General features: G+C 47.5%; 1 protein-coding gene and 1 non-coding gene across 2 annotated transcripts; both read right to left on the bottom strand.

Moving 5' to 3' along the window:
- Positions 1–934: 934 nt before the first annotated feature.
- Positions 935–15,014, bottom strand: SNF8 (SNF8 subunit of ESCRT-II). The gene is made up of 8 exons (XM_008952864.7): positions 14,851–15,014; positions 14,095–14,145; positions 11,095–11,233; positions 7,589–7,693; positions 6,745–6,817; positions 3,775–3,916; positions 2,214–2,288; positions 935–1,176 (listed from the first exon to the last, which is right to left on the bottom strand). The coding sequence occupies exons 1-8, from the start codon at positions 14,902–14,904 to the stop codon at positions 1,039–1,041; spliced, it is 777 nt and encodes a 258-aa protein (XP_008951112.2). The 5' UTR covers positions 14,905–15,014; the 3' UTR covers positions 935–1,038.
- A 3,836-nt stretch (positions 15,015–18,850) lies between these two features.
- Positions 18,851–19,010, bottom strand: LOC112437643 (U1 spliceosomal RNA). The gene has a single exon (XR_003026203.1). It is a non-coding gene; the product is annotated as a U1 spliceosomal RNA (small nuclear RNA).
- Positions 19,011–19,594: the final 584 nt, after the last annotated feature.

Genomic DNA, 19,594 nt, shown 5'->3' with positions numbered 1-19,594 from the left:
ACTAAACTAGCACTTTTAGGATCTTAGCCTTTAGACCATAAGGACTTTGGGAGCCTTAAACAACTCTGGCCTCTTCCCTTATCACCACTTCTACTTGCTATAGGAGATTCTTGCTTTCTGATGCAGAGGCTTTTACTCTTGGCTGACCACGTGTGTAGAAAAATGTCTACACACAGTATGTGCTGCCATTCTGTACTATGCAGTGATACATGAAGGCATGGGCTCGGGTTAATAGGCCTAGGCGCCAGCTTTAGCTCGGCTGAAGCTGGCGGCCCCTGGCAAATTACTTTGATTGAATCACCTGTGATGTTGAAGGCTGCCTACTTGGTGAAATTTAAGTGAGCTGTATGTAAAATGGCACAGGGTAGGTGTTCAGTAAATGAGTCCCTTTCCCACTACTGAGGCTAGAGGGACCTGGCAGTAACTACAGGAGGGTGAGAAAGCTAGTAGGGAATTTAAGAAAATAGAACATTCCCTAACTATTGTTTGATTCCCCTCAGATTCCATTGTTTTCTTTCCTCCAATTTAGCCACGATTGGACATTGACTTCTATTTCCTTCATACTCACAGCTAACTCTGTCATAACCAAGAGCCTCTACAGAGGAAGCCAGAAGAGACTGAAAGTGAAAATTATTTACTGGTCCATTAGGACCAGCTAGTTTGAGATAAGGAACATTTTATTTAAAAGGTTTGAATTAGCATAGGCTGTAATCTATGTCTCACAGCTACAAAGACTAGACAGGCCAGGAAACAACCCGCATTCTAGGCCCAGCTCTTCCATGAACTTGCAGATGACCTACAAAAATCATTTTATATGTGCTTGCTGTTCTCTCTGTTAATCAGATTATGCTTACTGAACGAGCGAGGTTTTCCTCCAATAAAAATGCAACGTGAAGGCACTTTTCAAAAATAAAAGAATGAGGGAAGAAAGAAAAACTTGGAACTTTTTTTCTATTTTTTTTATAAACAAAATTGCCCAGGTTTATTTGCCACCTCCTCCTCCTCCCTGCCTGCTGCTGTGTGCCCTTCCACACGCAGTCAGGGGAGGGCTTCTCTGGCCTCCTCAGCTGTAATCTCCTGGGAGTAGAGGTCAGTGAAGAGAGCTGGCAGCCAGTAGTGGGCCTCCCCTGGGGCCTGTAAGTCCAGCCACGCCAACCCTTCCTTCAGCAGGTGTTCCTGGAGGGAAAAGGGAAGAAGAGCAGTTTGAGAACAGGGAGGTTCCATAGACAAAGGGTAGGTAAGCAACCCCCACACCTATTTTGGCTTCAGTGAGGTTTTCAAACTAAATCTACTAAGTGCCTTCAAACCTTTACACAACCAACTAAATGAGCTGTTTGGCCTTGGCCTTTGCCTGAATTTGAAAAATGCTACGAAGTCATTTAACTTGTGCTGCTGGGGAAGAGGGGTAAAGCCTAGCATAGTGGGATATAGTGGAAAGAACACATAGCTACAGAAATATTTGCTGTATGGCCTTCAGCAAATCACTGCCTCCATTTTCCCAGAAACTGTTAAACAGAGATCAGTGTTTAGCTACCTTTGAATTAAGTTATTCCGGGTAGCAAACATGATTGACCATACTTACGCAAGAATAGACTCAGTTCCTAGAGCTGGAAATATGCTCAAAATGGGTTGTTTCTGTCCAGTATCATTAGGTAAATAATTATGTTATCCCCATTTTACAGATGAAAGGTTTAGACAGTTGAATTGTTTGGATAAGGAAAAAAGGTACTGAAGCCGGAGTTCTTACATTCTTACATTGCTCCCTCTTCACATCATTCATTCTTCAGTACGATGAAATTTGTATATATAAAGCTAGAGTATATACTATGCAATATAATGCTTAGTGGATAATTAGATATGTAATTAACGTAGTTAATAATTCACTGTACTAACAGTGTTACTTCCAGTACAAACTACATTAATCTCCTGACCAGCAACTCCAGGCTCAGCATGTTCAGGAGAGAGAGTGTCAGTTCCCCAAGTAGCAGGGGCAGCCTGGTATTGTGTGCACGCCAGAGTTAGGAACCTGTCTTCCTAGTTCTACCTTTTTGGTGTCATCTTCAGAGAAGTGCTGGGCTTCCTTCTAGCATGGCAGCAGTAGCCTTCAAGGCAGAAGGCCAGCAAAGCAATGCTGAAGTTCCTGCATTTGTGGAACCCACATCCTCCCAACTGGGGCCTGCCTGTCTTTTCTGGACTGTTCCAAAGTTGCATACCAGCACTTGCCGCGCTCGCTCGGTCTCCCATTTAAGACTGGCTTTGATCTCACTGACAGTCACGTAGCCATTCTTCTGAAGGAAGGAGGAATGGGGATTGAATCAGTTTAGAGTGCACCTTCCCTTAGAACCCAGGATCTGCCCAGGAACAAGAGACTTACCCAGACAGGAGGAAAAGCTGTCAAGCATGAGAGAACACAGAAAATGTTTAAAGGTTCCAGCGGGGAGAGAGAGAAGTGACTTTCAGCATGACAGAGGTAGGTTGGTGGGTTCAATCCTAAAAGTGGGGTCCCGGCCGGGCACGGCGGCTCATGCCTGTAATCCTAGCACTTTTTGGGAGGCCGAGGTGGGTGGATCACCTGAGGTCAGGAGTTCGAGACCAGCCTGGCCAACATGGTGAAACCCCATCTCTACTAAAAATACAAAAATTAGCCAGGCATGGTGGCACACGCCTGTAATCCCAGCTACTCGGGAGGCTGAGGCAGAAGAATCACTGGAACCTGGGAGATGGAGGCTGCAGTGAGCCGGAGATTGCACCACTGCACACCAGCCTGGGTGACAGAGCGAGACTCCATCTCAAAAAACAAAAAAGTGGGGTCCCTTGTACTAACATACTGAGTTAGACTTCTGCAAAGCACTCTAGAGCATGACAAGGAAAGATTCTGGACAATTGATGGGAAGAAATGATGATAATCATAAACTGCTAATAATCTCCATTATTTAAATATTCAGCCCTTGCCCTGCCTCATTCTGCTCATCCTCCAATACAGAAAAGCCCCTACCTTATTTAGTTCTATTTTACGTTATAAAGGAAACTGGGCCAGGTGCGGTGGCTCACCCCTGTAATCCCAGCACTTTGAGAGGCTAAGGTGGGTGGATCACCTGAGGTCGGGAGTTCAAGACCAAACTCAGGCCTGGCCAACATGGAGAAACCCCATCTCTACTAAAAATACAAAATTAGCTGGGCGTGGTGGCACACACCTGTAATCCCAGCTACTCGGGAGGCTGAGGCAGGAGAATCACTTGAACCCGGGAGGCCGACATTGTAGTGAGCTGAGATCACGCCATTGCACTCTGGCCTAGGCAACGAGTGAAACTCCATCTCAAAAATAATAAAACTGAACACATCTATCCTAAATACCTGATGGGGATTTGGGGGAAGATGGCATATGCTTAAGGCATGATGAGGGATGGGGGCATGGCAAACAAGATTTTTTAAAATCTGTTTTTGAAGAATCCATAAAGTAGTTTCAAAAGACATCAGAGTCTGGCTACCCAAAGAAATCTAGTTAGTTGTCTGCATGTCTGTCTACCTGACTAGACTGTAAGCTCCTTGAGAGCAGGAATTTTATCATCTTTATATGCCCCACAGCCTGGCCCAGTGCTTTGCACTGTAGCTGCTCAATAAATGTCTGCTGAACAAGCACAGGCCTGAGTAGTTCATCCACTGGATAGTCTCAGCAAAAGACCTGCATAATGGGGAGCACGAGCTGAGAACTGCTCCAGACTTGCATCACAGACTGTCCCTTGCACGCACACACACTCGAAGGTGCACCAGTACCTCTGCCAGCTGTAGCACCACGGTGTGATCCATATTGAGCTCAGCTGGAACAGACTGAATGAGGTAAGTGCCGCCCACAGGGATGATGCCGAAGCCAGTGCCAAGTGCCTTTAGTTTCTTGATGGCTCTGATCAGGTCATCTCTGAGGTAAGGAAGAGTTGCTTAACGACCCTTGGCAGAATCAGACCTAACAACACAGTTTCAGCTCTGCCCTGGGCAGGATACTGACAGAAAATTTAGAAGACTGCACAACTGCCAGGCGCAATGGCTCATACCCATAATCCCAACACTTTTGGGATGCCCACATTGAGAAGACTGCTTGAGCCCAGGGGTTAGAGACCAGCCTGGGCAACACAGCAAGACCTTGTCTTTACTAAAAATAAAAAATTAGGGCATGGTGGCAATCGCCTATAATCCTTGGGAGGCTGAGGCAGGAGGATCACTTGAGCCCAGGAGTTCAAGGCTGCAGTGAGCTGTGATTGTGCACCACTGTACTCCAGCCTGGGTGACAGAGCGAGACCCTGCCTCTAAAATAATAAAAGGCTGCACAACACTCAACTACGTCAGTAAAAAGACAGGGTCAAGGAGCAATAAGTGATGCTTGGACAATCATGGGAGATACACAGGAGTCAGGCTCTCTGCTCAGCAAACCACTCATTCCAACATCCAGACAGAGGTCAAAGATACACCTGCAGATGCCCATCAGGAAATGTGAATGAGTGAGCTGAAGAGGCAATGGGGGTAGTGTCACCTGTGGCAAACTAGAGAATGCTTATCTATTTTAAAGGGGGCAACCCAGCTGGTTATTATTGCCAAGTGGCAATTCAAACCCAATACTGCCAAGTTTTCTGATTCTAATTGAAATCAGAGAAAAAGAAAACCTACAAAACAGTGTGTAGATCACATATCCAGCCCACATACAGAGTTTAAAACCTCTGCCATAGCTCAAAAAATGTTATCACCCGAACAGCCAGGGAAAGGGCACTTTTAGGTAGATTGGAATGCATTCTCCAACCCCCAAGAATAGCAAACTGAAATGCTTCAAATGCTCACCCTGTGTTCATGAAATCTGCAATGAGTATGGCTAGTAATCTTTTGTTATCACTTTCCTTTTTTTTTTTTTAAGAGATGAGGTCTTGGCTGGGCGCGGTGGCTCACGCCTGTAATCCCAGCATTTTGGGAGGCCGAGAGTTCGAGACCAGCCTAGCCAACATGGTGAAACCCCATCTCCACTAAAAATACAAGAACTAGCAGGGCGCCAGTGGCAGTTACCTGTAATCCCAGCTACTCAGGAGGCTGAGGCAGAAGAATCATTTGAACCCAGGAGGCGGAGGTTGCAGTGAGCCGAGATTGTACCACTGCGCTCCAGCCTGGACAACAGAGCAAGAGTCCATTTCAAAAAACAAACAAACAAAAAAGTAGAGGTGACGTCTTGCTCTGTGTCCCAGGCTGGAGTGCAGTGGTGCAATCATAGCTCACTGCAGCCTAGAATAATGAGTGCATGCCTCAACACCCACCTAATTTTATTTTTTGTAGAGACAAGGTCTCACTACACTGCCCAGACTGGTCTCGAACTCCTGTCCTCAAGCGATCCTCCCACCTCAGCCCCCCAAAGGGCTAGGATTACAGGTGTAAGCTATTGCACCCAGCCTCGTTACTTTTCTTTGAATATTCAAGGTCTTCAAGATCTCATAGTAGGCTGACTCTGGAAGTTACATCAAAAACAGCCTTTTATCTTTTCTCAAACTGGACTCGCACATAGAGGCTGGAGAACTAGATCAATTTATATTCCATCATCTCACTACCACCTCCTTCCCCAGCCTTTCTAGGCACCTACACTAGTCTCCTTGGCCTCAAATAATCTCAAGACTATATACAGCCCTGGCCAGCCGTGGTGTCTCACACCTGTAATCCCAGCACTTTGGGAAGCTGAGGCGGGCAGATCACTTGAGGCCAGGAGTTCAAAACCAGCCTGGCCAACAAGGTGAAACCCCATCACTACTAAAAATACAAAAATTAGCCAGGCGGCCAGGCGCAGTGGCTCACACCTGTAATCCCAGCACTTTGGGAGGCTGAGGTGGGTGGATCACGAGGTCAGGAGATCGAGACCATCCTGGCTAACACAGTGAAACCCCGTCTCTACTAAAAATACAAAAAATTAGCCGGGTGTGGTGGCAGGCGCCTGTAGTCCCAGCTACTCGGGAGGCTGAGGCAGCAGAATGGCGTGAACCCAGGAGGCAGAGCTTGCAGTGAGCAGAGATCACGCCACTGCACTCCAGCCTGGGCAACAGAGTGACACTCTGTCTCAAAAAAAAAAAAAAAAATTAGCCGGGCATGGTGGTGCACACCTGTAATCCCAGTTACTGGGGAGACTGTGGCACGAGAATTGCTTGAACCCAGAAGGCAGAGGTTGCAGTGAGCTAAGATCGGGTCACTGCACTCCAGCCTGGGTGACAGCAAGACTCTTTCTCAAAGAAAAAAAAGACTATATATAGCCCCAAGTTTGTTAAAAAATAATATATGAAAAAATGCTTAGAAGGAACTACATTAAAATATATAGCAGTTGTAATCTCTTAATTGAGAAATAATGGGTTTTGTTTCCTTTTTTAAATCTATATTTTCTGTTTTCTAAAAATAGCCAGCCATACTGGCCCATGCCTATAATCCCAACTACTTGGGAGGCTGAGGTGGGAGGATTACTTGAGCCCAAGAGTTTGAGGCTGCAGTAAGCAATGATCTTGGTAGCAGTAAGCTGTCATCGTGCCACTGTACTCCAGCCTGGGCAAAAGTGAGACCCTATCTCTTATTTTTTGTTTGTTTCGTTTTTTGTTTTTTTTTTTTTTCCTGTATGATATGGAGATCATACAGATTTCTAAGCTAGCCTAGACATGAGGAATAGGGAGAAAAGAGTTCCATCTGAATTTTAAAGACCTCTTTCTGTACTCCAAGGGATTGGAAGACAAGACCTACTGACTGACATCCTGGGCGAACTTGCCCCTTCCCTTCAACACCTGTTGATGTAGTTCCTCCAAAGTTATCAGACCTATTGGAGACAGGGAACAGAAATCAGAAAAAGAGATTACCCACTTTAAATAAGTTGACAGTCATTACAATTCCAGTGGCCTACAAGTAGCAAATAACATTCTAGTTCCTAATTTTTTTTAACACTCTCCTTATGAAATAACTGACCATAATATGAGAAATGGATTCTGAGACCTTGCTAGGCCTGTCAACAGAGAGCTATGAAAATCTAAAAACAAAAGCAGTATCATCTTTGAAAAACTATAAATGTCCTCTTGACATCAAGGCCGTGTCTATAGTTGATGATGATTTGTAAATGGTTTTGAGTTTTCTTTCTGTAACTTCAATCCACACCATTTAACGTGCTTACTAAGAAAGATAGCATCACCAGATGACAAATTTTAAGGTCACATTTTAGGGAACACAGACTCAGTTGGCATTCCCATACGTCGGAGAGACAGTGCAGGACTATAGTTACTAATGAGAAAATCACTCCAGACACATCAGACATCAGGGGAAAAGGCCTACTTCCTACCTCCCTACTATTTTCTGTACTGACTAGGGACTAGACCTTCCTGGCCAAAGATCTTTGGAGAACAGAGACAATCGTTCAGGTAATTCTATTTACCCTTGGCCATGGAGACTTGCCATGGATTCAACTGCATGAAACAGCTAAGATGTCTCTCAAGTCCTTAGAGGCCTGTAGACTGCAGGATGGAAACGATAATCTTTTACGGTTTTCTCCCTCTCAGAGAAGTCCAGAGTCCAGTTCACAGGACCTAGCCACCCTCACCTCCATTCCGATGCTTCAGCGCCAGGCACACTTCGATAATTTGGACACCTAGTTCGTAATAGAAGTCCCCCACGCCCAGCATCTCAGACCAAAATCCTTTTCCAGCTACAAGACAGAAAAACAAAATCTCGGTTATTGATTAATTTACATCCCTTCTTTTCTTTCAAACCTGCATTAAAACATCTATCATATGGGAAGTCTTCCCTGCATGGCATGAAGTTCTTCTGCTCCATCTGCTACTCAGGAAACAATCAAACTCACGGTAACTCCTGCTGAAGAACAGGGTCAGACGGTTCCAGAGGGCAGGCAATCTAAAAGTCATTTCTGGCCGGGCGCAGTGGCTCACGCCTGTAATTCCAACACTTTGGGACACCGAGCTGGGTGGATCGCTCGAGACCAAGAGTTCAAGACCAGCCTGGCCAACACGGCAAAACCCCATCTCTACTAATAATAAAAAAACATTAGCCAGGAGTGGTGGCGTGTGCCTGTAATCCCAGCTACTTGGGAGGCTGAGGCAGGAGAATTGCTGGAACCCAGGAGGCAGAAGTTGCAGTGAGCCAAGATCGCGCCACCATACTCCAGCCTGGGCAACAAGAGCACAACTCTCCCAAAAAAAAAAAAAAAATACAGCCGGGGACAGTGGGTCATGCCTGTAATTCCAGCACTTTGGGAAGCCAAAGCTGGTGGATCACAAGGTCAAGAGATCGAGACCATCCTGGCCAATACGGTGAAACCCCGTCTCTACTAAAAATACAAAAATTAGCCGGGCGTGGTGGCGCGTGCCTGTAATCTCAGCTACTCAGGAGACTGAGGCAAGAGAATCGCTTGAACCCGGGAGGCAGAGGTTGCAGTGAGCCGGGATTACGCCACTGCACTCCAGCCTGGCAACAGAGTGAGACTCCGTTTCAAAAATAAAAATAAAATAAATAAATAAATAAAAATTTAAAAAATAAAACAAAAGTCATTTCTATTTGGCTAATTCTGGCTCAGGATACTGAAAAAACGAGTTTCCATTCACAAAGCATACAGTGAAATATAATGGGAAATATGGTCTAGACAAGACTAAGAGAAAGAATATGCAGACTCAGCATTCAAAAATCCACTGAATGTTCTGTGAGTTACCAGGAGTGTAGAAATAAAAAATAAATAAATAAACAATCCACTGACGACAATATTCTATTCAGTGAAAAATGCAGGTTGGGCGCAGTGGCTCACACCTGTAATCCCAGCACTTTGGGAGGCAGAGGCAGGCGGATCACCTGAGGTCAGGAGTTCGAGACCAGCCTGACCAACATGGAGACACCCCGTCTCTACTAAAAATACAAAATTAGCCAGGCATGGTGGTGGGCACCTGTAATCCCAGCTACTTGGGAGGCTGAGGCAGGAGAATTGCTTGAACCTGGATGGCGAAGGTTGCAGTGACCCAAGATCACGCCATTGCACTCCAGCCTGGGAATCAAGAGCAAAACTCCATCTCAAAAAAAAAAAAAAAAGAAAACAAAGATGTAGGTTGTAGAGCAGTAGTAATTATATTATAATCCCATATATGTTTACAAAGTTGGGGCCAGGCCAGGAGCAGTGGCTCATGCCTGTAATCCCAGCACTTTGGGAGGTTGAGAGGGGCAGATCACGAGGTCAGGAGATCAAGACCATCCTGGCTAACATGCTGAAACCCTGTCTCTACTAATCATACAAAAAATTAGCCGGGCATGGTGGCACATGCCTATAGTCCCAGCTAGCTACTCAGGAGGCTGAGGCAGGAGAATCACTTGAACCCAGGAGAAAGAGGTTGCAGTGAGCCAAGAGTGTCACGCCACAGTACTCCAGCATGGGCAACAGAGCGAGACTCTGTCTCAAAAAAAAAAAACACTGGGGCCAGGCACGGTGACTCACGCCTCTAGTCCCAGCTCCACTCGGGAGGTTGAGGCAGGAAAGTAACTTGAGCCCTGGAGTTGAAGGCTGCAGTGGGCTGATTGCACCAATGCACTCCAGCCTAGGTGACAGAAACCTCAACACTAAAAAATAATAAATTAGTAATTTCTTTCTTTTTTTTTTTTGTTGGGTGGGGATGGAGTCTCGCTCTGTTGCCTGGGCTGGAGTGCAGGGGCACGACCTTGGCTCACTGCAACCTTCACCTCCCGGGTTCAAGTGATTTTCCTGCTTCAGCCTCCCGAGTAGCTGGGATTACAGGCATGTGCCACCATACCTGGCTAATTTTTTGTATTTTTAGTAGAGACAGGGTTTCACCGTGTTAGCCAGGATGGCCTCATCTCCTGACCTTATGATCTGCCCGCCTCAGCCTCACAAAGTGCTGGGATTACAGGCGTGAGCCACCGCGCCCGGCGAATAATTTTTTTTAAAGTTTATAAGTATGAGGAAGGGCTCAGTGCAGTGGCTCACACCTGTAATCCCAGCACTATGGAAGGCCAAGAAAGGCCGATCACTTGATCCCAAGAGTTGAAGACCAAACTGGGCAACATGGTGAAACCTCCTCTCTACAAAAAATACAAAAATTAGCCAGATTTGGTGGTGCAGGCCTGTAATCCCAGCTACTTGGGAGGCTGAAGCACAAGAATTGCTTCAACCTGGGAGGCAGAGGTTGCAGTGAGCCAAGATGGCACCACTGCACTCCAGCGTGGGTGACAGAGCAAGACTGTCTCAAAAAAAAAAAAAAAATTTTTTTTTTAAACAAGGTCTCACTGCAGCCTCAACTTCCCAGTCTCAAGCAATCCTCCCACCTTAGGCTCCCAAGTAGCTGGACAATAGACACATGCCACCACACCTGGCAAATTTTTATACTTTTTGTAGAGATGGAGTCTCGCCATGTTGCCCAGGCTGATCTTTAACTCCTGGATTCAAGTGATCTGCCTGCCTTGGCCTTGCAAAGTGCTGGGATTACAGGCATGAGCCATTGCACCTGGCCAAAATTAAATATTTTTTAATAAAGAGGGAAAATGCCATAAAAAATTCTACTGTAGATCATTCAAGGAATGATCACAGACACTGGCTACTCAGCCTATAGTCGGTCTATCTTCCATATCAGACTGGGAACTAGCCATCCTGCTAGGTACTCCCTAAAGACGACACCCTTGGCCAGGCGCAGTGGCTCACGCAGGTAATCCCAGCACTTTGGGAGGCCGAGGCGGGCGGATCACGAGGTCAGGATATCAAGACCATCCTGGCTAACATGGTGAAACCCCATCTCTACTAAAAACACAAAAAATTAGCTGGGCGTGGTCACGGGCGCCTGTATTCCCAGCTACTCGGGAGACTGAGGCAGGAGAATGGCGTGAACCCGGGAGGCAGAGCTTGCAGTGAGCCAAGATTGTGCCACTGCACTCCAGCCTGGGCAACAGAGCAAAACTCCGTCTCAAAAAGACAACACCCTCTGGGTCTTCCTGCAGGCCTTTCTAGCGGATGCCCCAACAGTGGTAACAACAACTATGTGAGCTTCTGTTCCTCAGGTACTCTATAAGAACGCTGGACCCCTACAGGCAACTTCTTACAGGCCAGCGGATCCACGCCAATGGTTGCACACATGTCCTGGAACTGCACACGGAACTCAGGATTCTTCCGGATCTCCTGCTTGTGTTTGCTGGCAAATTCCTCCAGGTTGGTCTTGAACATGTCCAACTGCTTTGACATCTGTTGGATGGACAGGGAGTGGTGAAGGGCAGCCCAGCCAAATGATAATCAGATGCCAAAAACAGGTCCCCAGCCCTGTGGCAGGGCAAAGGCTGAAATAACCAGTCTCCCTCAGCCTACCATTATGCTGTTTACCATCTCTCTTTTTATCCCTGCCTCTCCTTCACAGTTCTGTTGTCAGCAGAAATGGGATGCTGTACTGTTTTCTCACTTCCAAAATATACAATTTTTCATGTATTCCTCTTCTAAAATCAGCATGCATTTAATAATCAAGGTGCACATATATACAACCAAATATATGCACAAAAAAAGAAAAAGGTGTATATATAATGTGGTATTCCTTTTCTTTTTCCCAGAAAAACTTATTAATTTGAAGATGTACCTAATAATTCATCATATCTTAGAAATGAGGGAATGCAGTGTTCACCCATTAGAAAATCTTTACCCCCCTGCCGACAGAAAGGCTGGATGGGAAAAAATGAAGCGTCACATGAATCTGTTTATAACCTTTGAGTCTGGCCAGGAATGGTGGCTCACATCTGTAATCCCACAACGGATCACTTGAGCCCAGGAGCTCAAGATTAGCTGGGGCAACATAGCAAGACTGTCTCAATCAATCAATATATTTTTTTTAAATTTTTTTGAGACAGAATCTTGCTTTGTCGCCCAGGCTGGAGTGCACTGGCACAATCTCAGCTCACTGCAACCTTCGCCTCCCAGTTCAAGTGATTCTCTTGTCTCAGCCTCCCGACTAGTTGGGACGACAGGCACGCACCACCACACCTGGCTAATTTTTGTATTTTTAGTGGAGACAGGGTTTCATCATGTGGGCCAGACTGGTCTCGAATTCCTGACCTCAAACAGTCCATCTGTCTCACCCTCCCAAAGTGCTGGGATTACAGATGTGAGCCACCGCACAGGGCCAATCAATCAATCAACCAATATAAATTTAAAAAACAAACAAAAAACTTTTGAGTCATGAACCTCCCTGGGGGTCAACTCCAGATAAAGAACTGCTCTGGGACTGTAATTTGCCAGATTGCATTTCATGTTAAATACAAAAGACTTGGGGATTTTCTGACTTTGTATTACCCCTTCTCTTTTCCTAATTAACAAGGACCATCTTCTATCCCACCAAAAATAAGCACTCCTAGCCCAATATTTATTTCTCACATAAAACTGTTAGAAACCTCCACATTCTTAGGCGGAGGTTGCAGTGAGCCAAGATCACGCCACTGCACTCCAGCCTGGGCAACAAGAGCGAAACTTGGTCTCAAAAAAAAAAAAAACAACAACAAAGAAACCTCCACATATTTTAATCACCATTTTCAGTTGATTCCTGCATGCCATCTCCCCTGTGAGTGGGAGCTTTTGAAGAGCACAGCCTGGGTTTACTATTTTTCCTCAGCTCACAGCCCCATTTTCCTGCTCAACGGCTTCCTCCACTTCTTCCCCAATCACAATCACTGGGTCAACTCGGAGCACGTACAGAGAAGGGAAGGGCTGGAAAAGAAAACTGCACAGGAGCTGCACCCCCCATCACTCACACACTGTCCTGGTATGTGCCTGGATGTCATGATGGTGGTGTGGGTGCCACAGGTTAGGCAATATTTTCATTTTATTCTGAGGTATTTAAAATGAAAAGCCCCAGAGGACCTAAATCAATAACAGCTCTACCACTTACTACCCATATAACCTTGGATATATTACTTAACACCCCAGTGTCCTCAATTTCTGCCCACCTCGGCCTCCCAAAGTGCTGGGATTACAGGCGTTAGCCACCGCACCCGGCCTTTTTTTTTTTTTTGCTTTTTTTTTTGAGATGGAGTCTTCCTCTGTCCCCCAAGGTGGAGTGCAGTGGCATGATCCTGGCTCACTGCAACCTCTGTCTCCTGGGTTCATGCAATTCTCCTACCTCAGCCTCCCCAGTAGCTGGGACTACAGGAGCCCGCCACCACGCCCAGGTAATTTTTGTATTTTTAGTAGAGAGGGGTTTTCGCCATGTTGGCCAGGCTGGTCTCGAACTCTGGACCTCCGGTGATCAGCCTTCCTCAGCTTCCCAAAGTGCTGGGATTACAGGCATATGCCACAGCACCCGGCTCTCAATTTTAAACTCAGAATACGGCCGGGCGCGGTGGCTCACGCCTGTAGTCCCAGCACTCTGGGAGGCCGAGGCGGGTGGATCACCTGAGGCCAGGAGTTTGAGAACCAGCCTGGCCAATATGGCAAAACCCTACCTCTACAAAAAAAATACAAAAATTAGGGCCCGGCACAGTGGCTTACGCCTTTAATTCCAGCACTTTGGGAAGCCAAGGTGGGCGGATCACGAGGTCAAGAATTTGAGACCAGTCTGACCAACATGGAGAAACCCCGTCTCTACTAAAAATACAAAAATTACCCAGGCGTGGTGGCGCATGTCTGTAGTTCTAGCTACTCGGGAGGCTGAGGTTGGAGAATCACTTGAACCCAGGAAACGGAGGCTGCAGTGAGCCGAGATCGTGCCACTGTACTCCAGTCTGGGCAACAGAGCAAGACTCCCTCAAAAAACAAACAAACAAACAAACAAACACCTCAGAATAATAGGGTTCCTTCCTTATGGGACTGTAATGAGGATTAAACAAGACAGTCTATGTAAAAAAAATAGACAAATGCCTGGGACGTTACAAGCATGTAATCACATCAAAGATGTTAGCCATTATTGTTATTAGCAAGTCACCTAAAAGATCTCAGCGGCTCAGAAATCAAAATTTGCCAAACACCCTATTTCTAGTTCAATCTACACAATCAAGTTCGTATCCAAGGTGTCTTGGCCAGACCTGGTTAGGTCTCCCTCCCTGCCTGGGGCCCCCCAACCGACTTACCTGAGCTAGCTGGTCCTCAGCCAAGACCGTCCCTCGCTCCTTATACTTGGCCTGTCAGACAAAGAGACCAGCATAAGTTAAGAGAGTGGGCGCTGGAGGCCAGGCGCGGTGGCTCACGCCTGTAATCCCAGCACTTTGGGAGGCCGAGGCGGGCGGATCACGAGGTCAGGAGATCGAGCCATCCTGGCTAACACAGTGAAACCCCGTCTCTACTAAAAATACAAAAAAATAGCCGGGCGTGGTGGTGGGCGCCTGTAATCCCAGCTACTCAGGAGGCTGAGGCAGGAGAATGGCGTGAACCCTGGAGGTGGAGGTTGCAGTGAGCCGAGATCGCGCCACTGCACTCCAACCTGGGCGACAGAGTGAGACTCTGTCTCAAAAAACAAAACAAAACAAAAAAACACAGAGTGGGCGCTGGGGTCCCCCATTTGTGCTGCCACAGCTTTGGGATGAAAAGAAGAGGGTCTCTCTAAATTGTTTTCTTAGGGAGAAGGATAGGGTGAAGGAGTAGAATCGACGACTGTAGATTTGTGAGTAGAATCCCATTTGTAGTTAAACTTGGGTAAGTGGGAGAAAGGGCTGGGCATCTGGGAACGCTGCCAATCCACCGGAAGCTGGAGAAATTCTGTGTCCCGGGGCCGAGAAGCCAGTCTCAGATTCTGTTGGGAGGTGATTAACGGGTAGGACACTGCTCCGGGACAATTCAGTCTCGCACGGGTCAGGGGCAGGTTGTGGGTCGGCCTTCTTCCTGCTCACCTCTGCAAGTTTCTTCTTGGCGATGGCGCCAGCTCCCACCCCGCGGCGGTGCATCCCCACCCTGGGCCCGCGGGCCGCCCAGCTGCCGGGACCCCGGGTCTCCACGTCCCGGACTCCGCCGCAGGCTCCCCAAGGCGGAAGCCCGAGCCGCGCGTCATCTGCACGCGCCGGAAGCCACGAGCCTCATTTCCTGCCGCGAGGCTGAGTGTCTCCAGTTCCTGCCAGCCCGGCGACCCCGCCTTTAGCTAGTGGCCAAGATTCGCAAAGCCTCGCGGCGAGGAAAGCACGAGTATTCAAGCGCGGCAGAGGCCCTCCTTGGCTAGTGCTGGGACATGGAGCCCCGGCAGCCAAGGCCAACCTTGTGCATTCTGCCCACGTAGGCGCCTGGGGCCCTGGTCTTCCTCGACTGCCCCTCCACTGCCTGGAGGTCATCAAATGCCCCTGGATCACCTCCTACGTTCCACACGCTGTGTTGGCCATCCAGGGTTCCATATTGAACATAAAACAGCCCTCTGCCCTAATGGAGTTAACCTGTTGGAATCACATACAAAGGATTCTGACTACCAAGCGCCTTGAAGTTAAGTTGAACTCTGAAGACAGATTGCCTGGCTACAAAGCTCAGTTCCACTACATATGGTCCAGGAACTTAAGACAAATTATTTTAATGTCTTTATGTTTCACTATCCGCTGTAGTGAAATAGAATAATACCTACTCATGGCCTGACGCGGTGGCTCAAGCCTGTAATCCCAGCACTTCGGGAGGCTGAGGCGGGCGGATCACCTGAAGTTAGGAGTTCGAGACCAGCCTGGTCAACAAGGCGAAACCCCGTCTCTACTAAAAATACAAAAAAATTAGCAGGGCGTGGTGGTGCGCATCTGTAATCCCAGGTACTCGGGAGGCTGAAGCAGAAGAATCGCTTGAACCTAAGAGGCGGAGGTTGCAGTTAACCAGGATCGCACCATTGCACTCCAGCATGGGCAACAAGAGCGAGACTCCGTCTCAAAAAAAAAAGTAGTAAATTATATAGTGCAATGCCTGGCACACAAATAAATATCATTTATGATTGTTTGAGATAAAATCAGTCATCTGTAGCCGGGCACGGTAGCTCACACCTGTAATCCCAGTACTTTGGGAGGCCGAGGCGGGTGGATCACGAGGTCAGGAGTTCAAGACCAACCCGGCCAAGATGGTGAAACTCCGTCTCTACTAAAAATACAAAAAATTAGCCGGGCGCGGTGGCTGGTGCCTGTAATCCTAGCTGCTCGGGAGGCTGTAGCAGAGAATTCCTTGAACCTGGGAGGCAGAGGTTGCAGTGAGCAGAGATCTTGCCAATGCACTCCAACCTCGGTGACAGAGTGTGACTCCATCTCAAAAAAAAAAAAAAAAAAAAAAAAGCAAAGAAAAAAGAAAACTCAGCTGGGCGTCGTGGCACATGCCTGTAATCCCAGCAATTTGGGAGGCCGAGGCGGATGGATCACCTGAGGTCGGGAATTCGAGACCAGGCTGACCAACATGGAGAAACCCCTTCTCTACTAAAAATACAAAATTAGCCAGGCGTGCTGGCACATGCCTGTAATCCCAGCTACTCGGGACGCTGAGGCAGGAGAATCGCTTGAACCCAGGAGGAGGAGGTTGCGGTGAGCCGAGATTGCGCCATTGCACTCCAGCCTGGGCAACAAGAGCGAAACTCCGTCTCAAGAAAAAAAAAAAGAAAAGAAAACTCTACAGCATGGGAGCGGGCCCAAGCATAGGGGCTCAAAGGTTCTGTTACAGAGTTTTTTGTGACTTTAAATGCCCTCTACCTGGGGTACACACGCCCTATGTAAATGAAAAGGATGAAGTAAAGTTACAAAGTCCCATTTACTCAGTGTATGCCCTATGAAAAGGATATTTCCTCTCATAGCTGAAGTGTGTTGCCTGCCTCTAGACCCTATGTTCCTGCCTCAGTGGCAGCCTGGATTTAATTCATCTCAGTTGTAGTAATCCAAACTAGAAATGATGAGGGCCAGAACAAAGACAGTGGCAATAAGGAAAGCGAGAATGGGACAAATCCAAGAGATATTAAGAAAGTAGAGTGAGGCCAGGCGCGGTGGCTCACTCCTGTAATCCCAGCACTTTGGGAGGCCCAGGCGGGTGGATCACGAGGTCAGGAGTTCAAGACCAGCCTGGCCAATATGGTGAAACCCTGTCTCAGTGGTGGCACAAGCCCGTAGTCCCAGCTACTCGGGAGGCTGAGACAAAAGAATCGCTTGAACCCGGGAGGCGGAGGTTGCAGTGAGCCAAGATTGTGCTACTGCCCTCAGGCCTGGGCGACAGAGCGAGACTCTGTCTCAAAAAAAAATAAAAAAAGGACCAGGCGCGGTGGCTCACGCCTGTAATCCCAGCACTTTGGGAGGCCGAGGTGGGCAGACCACGAGGTCAGGAGATCGAGACCATCCTGGCTAATGCGGTGAAACCCCATCTCCACTAAAAAAATACAAAAAAATTAGCCGGGCGTGGTGGCGGGCGCCTGTAGTCCCAGCTACTCGGGAGGCTGAGGCAGGAGAATGGCGTGAACCCGGGAGGTAGAGCTTGCAGTGAGCCGAGATTGAGCCACTGCACTCCAGCTTGGGCGACAGAGTGAGACTCCATCTCAACAAAAAAAAGAGAAAGGAAGGAAGGAAAGAAAGAAAGAGTGGTAAAACAAATAGGGTGGCATGGGTGGGACAAGGACGAGAGATGCTCAGTTTTCTACCTGGGGTAACATGGTAGTGCCATTCAGAGAGGGGGGCCACAGAATGAAGACGATATTGGCGAACTAATGAAGCGTAGAGCATTTTTGTTTTTTTGAGACAGAACCTCACTCTGTCCCCCAGGCTGGAGTGCACTGGTGCAATCTCAGCTCACTGCAGCCTCTGCCTCCTGGGTTCAAGCGATCCTCCTGCCTCAGCCTCCCGAGTAGCTGAGACTACAGGCGCATGCCACGACACTGGCTAATTTTTTAAAATATTTTTTTATTTTTAAAAATGCGCCACCGGGCATGGTGGCGCATGCCTGTAATCCTAGCTACTCGGGAGGCTGAGGCAGGATAATCGCTTGAACCCGGGAGATGGAGGTTCCAATGAGCCGAGATTGTGCCATTGCACTCCAGCCTGGGCGTCAAGAGTGAAAATCTGTCGCCAAAAAAAAAAAAAAAAAAAAAAAAAAAAAAAAAAAAAGAGCTGGCTGGGCACAGTGGTTCACACCTGTAATCCCAACACTTTGGGAGGCCAAGGCAGGAGGCTTGCTTGAGCCCAGGAGTTTGAGACCAGCTTGGGCAACATATGAAGACCTGTCTCTGTTTTTAAAATAAATTTTTAAAAAGAGCTGGACTGGGAGGATCTCTTGGGGCCAGGAGTTCAAGACCAGCCTGGACAATATAGCAAGACCCCGCCTCAAAAAATAAAAATAAAAAGAGCTGGACTGAGTTACAGTTTTGGAATCAACATAGTGAAACCATGAACGTGAATTTTACTAGGAAGGTTTCAAGTAAAATGATAAAAAGAGGATGAGAGCAAAGGTTGATGGCAAGACATGTAGCTGCCATTTTGGACCTAGAGGAATGGTGGAACCATGAGTCCAATGAGCTTCGATCCCTAAGGATTTTACAGAGCAGACTGTCATACTAGCCCTAGGCCACCAATCTGAGTGTTTATTTATTTATTTATTTTGAGACAGAGTCTCGCTCTGTCGCCAGGCTAGAGTGCAGTGGCACGATCTTGGCTCACTGCAACCTCTGCCTCTTGGGTTCAAGCAATTCTGCCTCAGCCTCCCGAGTAGCTAGGACTACAGGAGCACGCCACCATACCCAGCTATTTTTTTTTTTTTTTTTTTTTGTATTTTAGTAGAGACAGGGTTTCACCATGTTGCCCAGGCTGGTCTTGAACTCCTGAGCTCAGGCAATCCGCCCGCCTTGGCCTCCCAAAGTGGTAGGATTATAGGCGTGAGCCCAGCCTATTTTTTTATTTTTATTTTTAATTTTACTAGAGCACAAACGCAGTCCACCGCTACCACAAATTACGCAGTCGAGTTTCCCACATTTGGGGAAATCACGAGTCGGCACATCCGGAGTGCAATGGATGAGCCTCGCCCTAGGAAAACCACCTTCAGGATCATGGTATCTCCCCTGCCAGGTAAGTATTGAGTGTTTATGAGAAAGAGAAATAAAGTCCTGTCTTACTGAAGCCACTATTATTTTGTGTTTTCCTGTTATTTGAAGCCAAACCTATCTCTTCTTCTTTTTTTTTTTTTTTTTGAGATGGTGTTTTGCTCTTGTTGCCCAGGCTGGAGTGCAATGGCGCGATCTCAGCTCACCGCAACCTCTGCCTCCCGGATTCAAGCAGTTCTCCTGCCTCAGCCGCCCAAGTAGCTGGGATTACAGGAATGCGCCATCACACCCAGCTAATTCTGTATTTTTAGTAGAGATGGGGCTTCTCCATGTTGGTCAGGCTAGTCTCGAACTCCCGATCTCTGGTGATCCGCCTACCTTGGCCTCCCAAAGTGCTGGGATTACAGGCATAAGCCACCGCGTCTTGCTTTTTTTTTTTTTCAGTTGGAGTTTCCCTTTGTTGCCCAGGCTGGAGTGCAGTAGCACGATCTCAGCTCACTGCAATCTCTGCCTCCTGGGTTTAAGCGATTCTCCTGCATCAGCCTTCCGAGTAGCTGCCACCATGCCCGACTAATTTCTGCAGTTTTAGTAGAGACAGGGTTTCACCCCTGTTGGCC

This window comes from Pan paniscus, chromosome 19 (assembly GCF_029289425.2).
Source record: "Pan paniscus chromosome 19, NHGRI_mPanPan1-v2.0_pri, whole genome shotgun sequence".
NCBI classification, from domain to species: Eukaryota; Metazoa; Chordata; class Mammalia; order Primates; family Hominidae; genus Pan; species Pan paniscus.
Note: the sequence above shows the minus strand (reverse complement) of the source record. Positions and strands in the feature narration are given on the sequence as shown.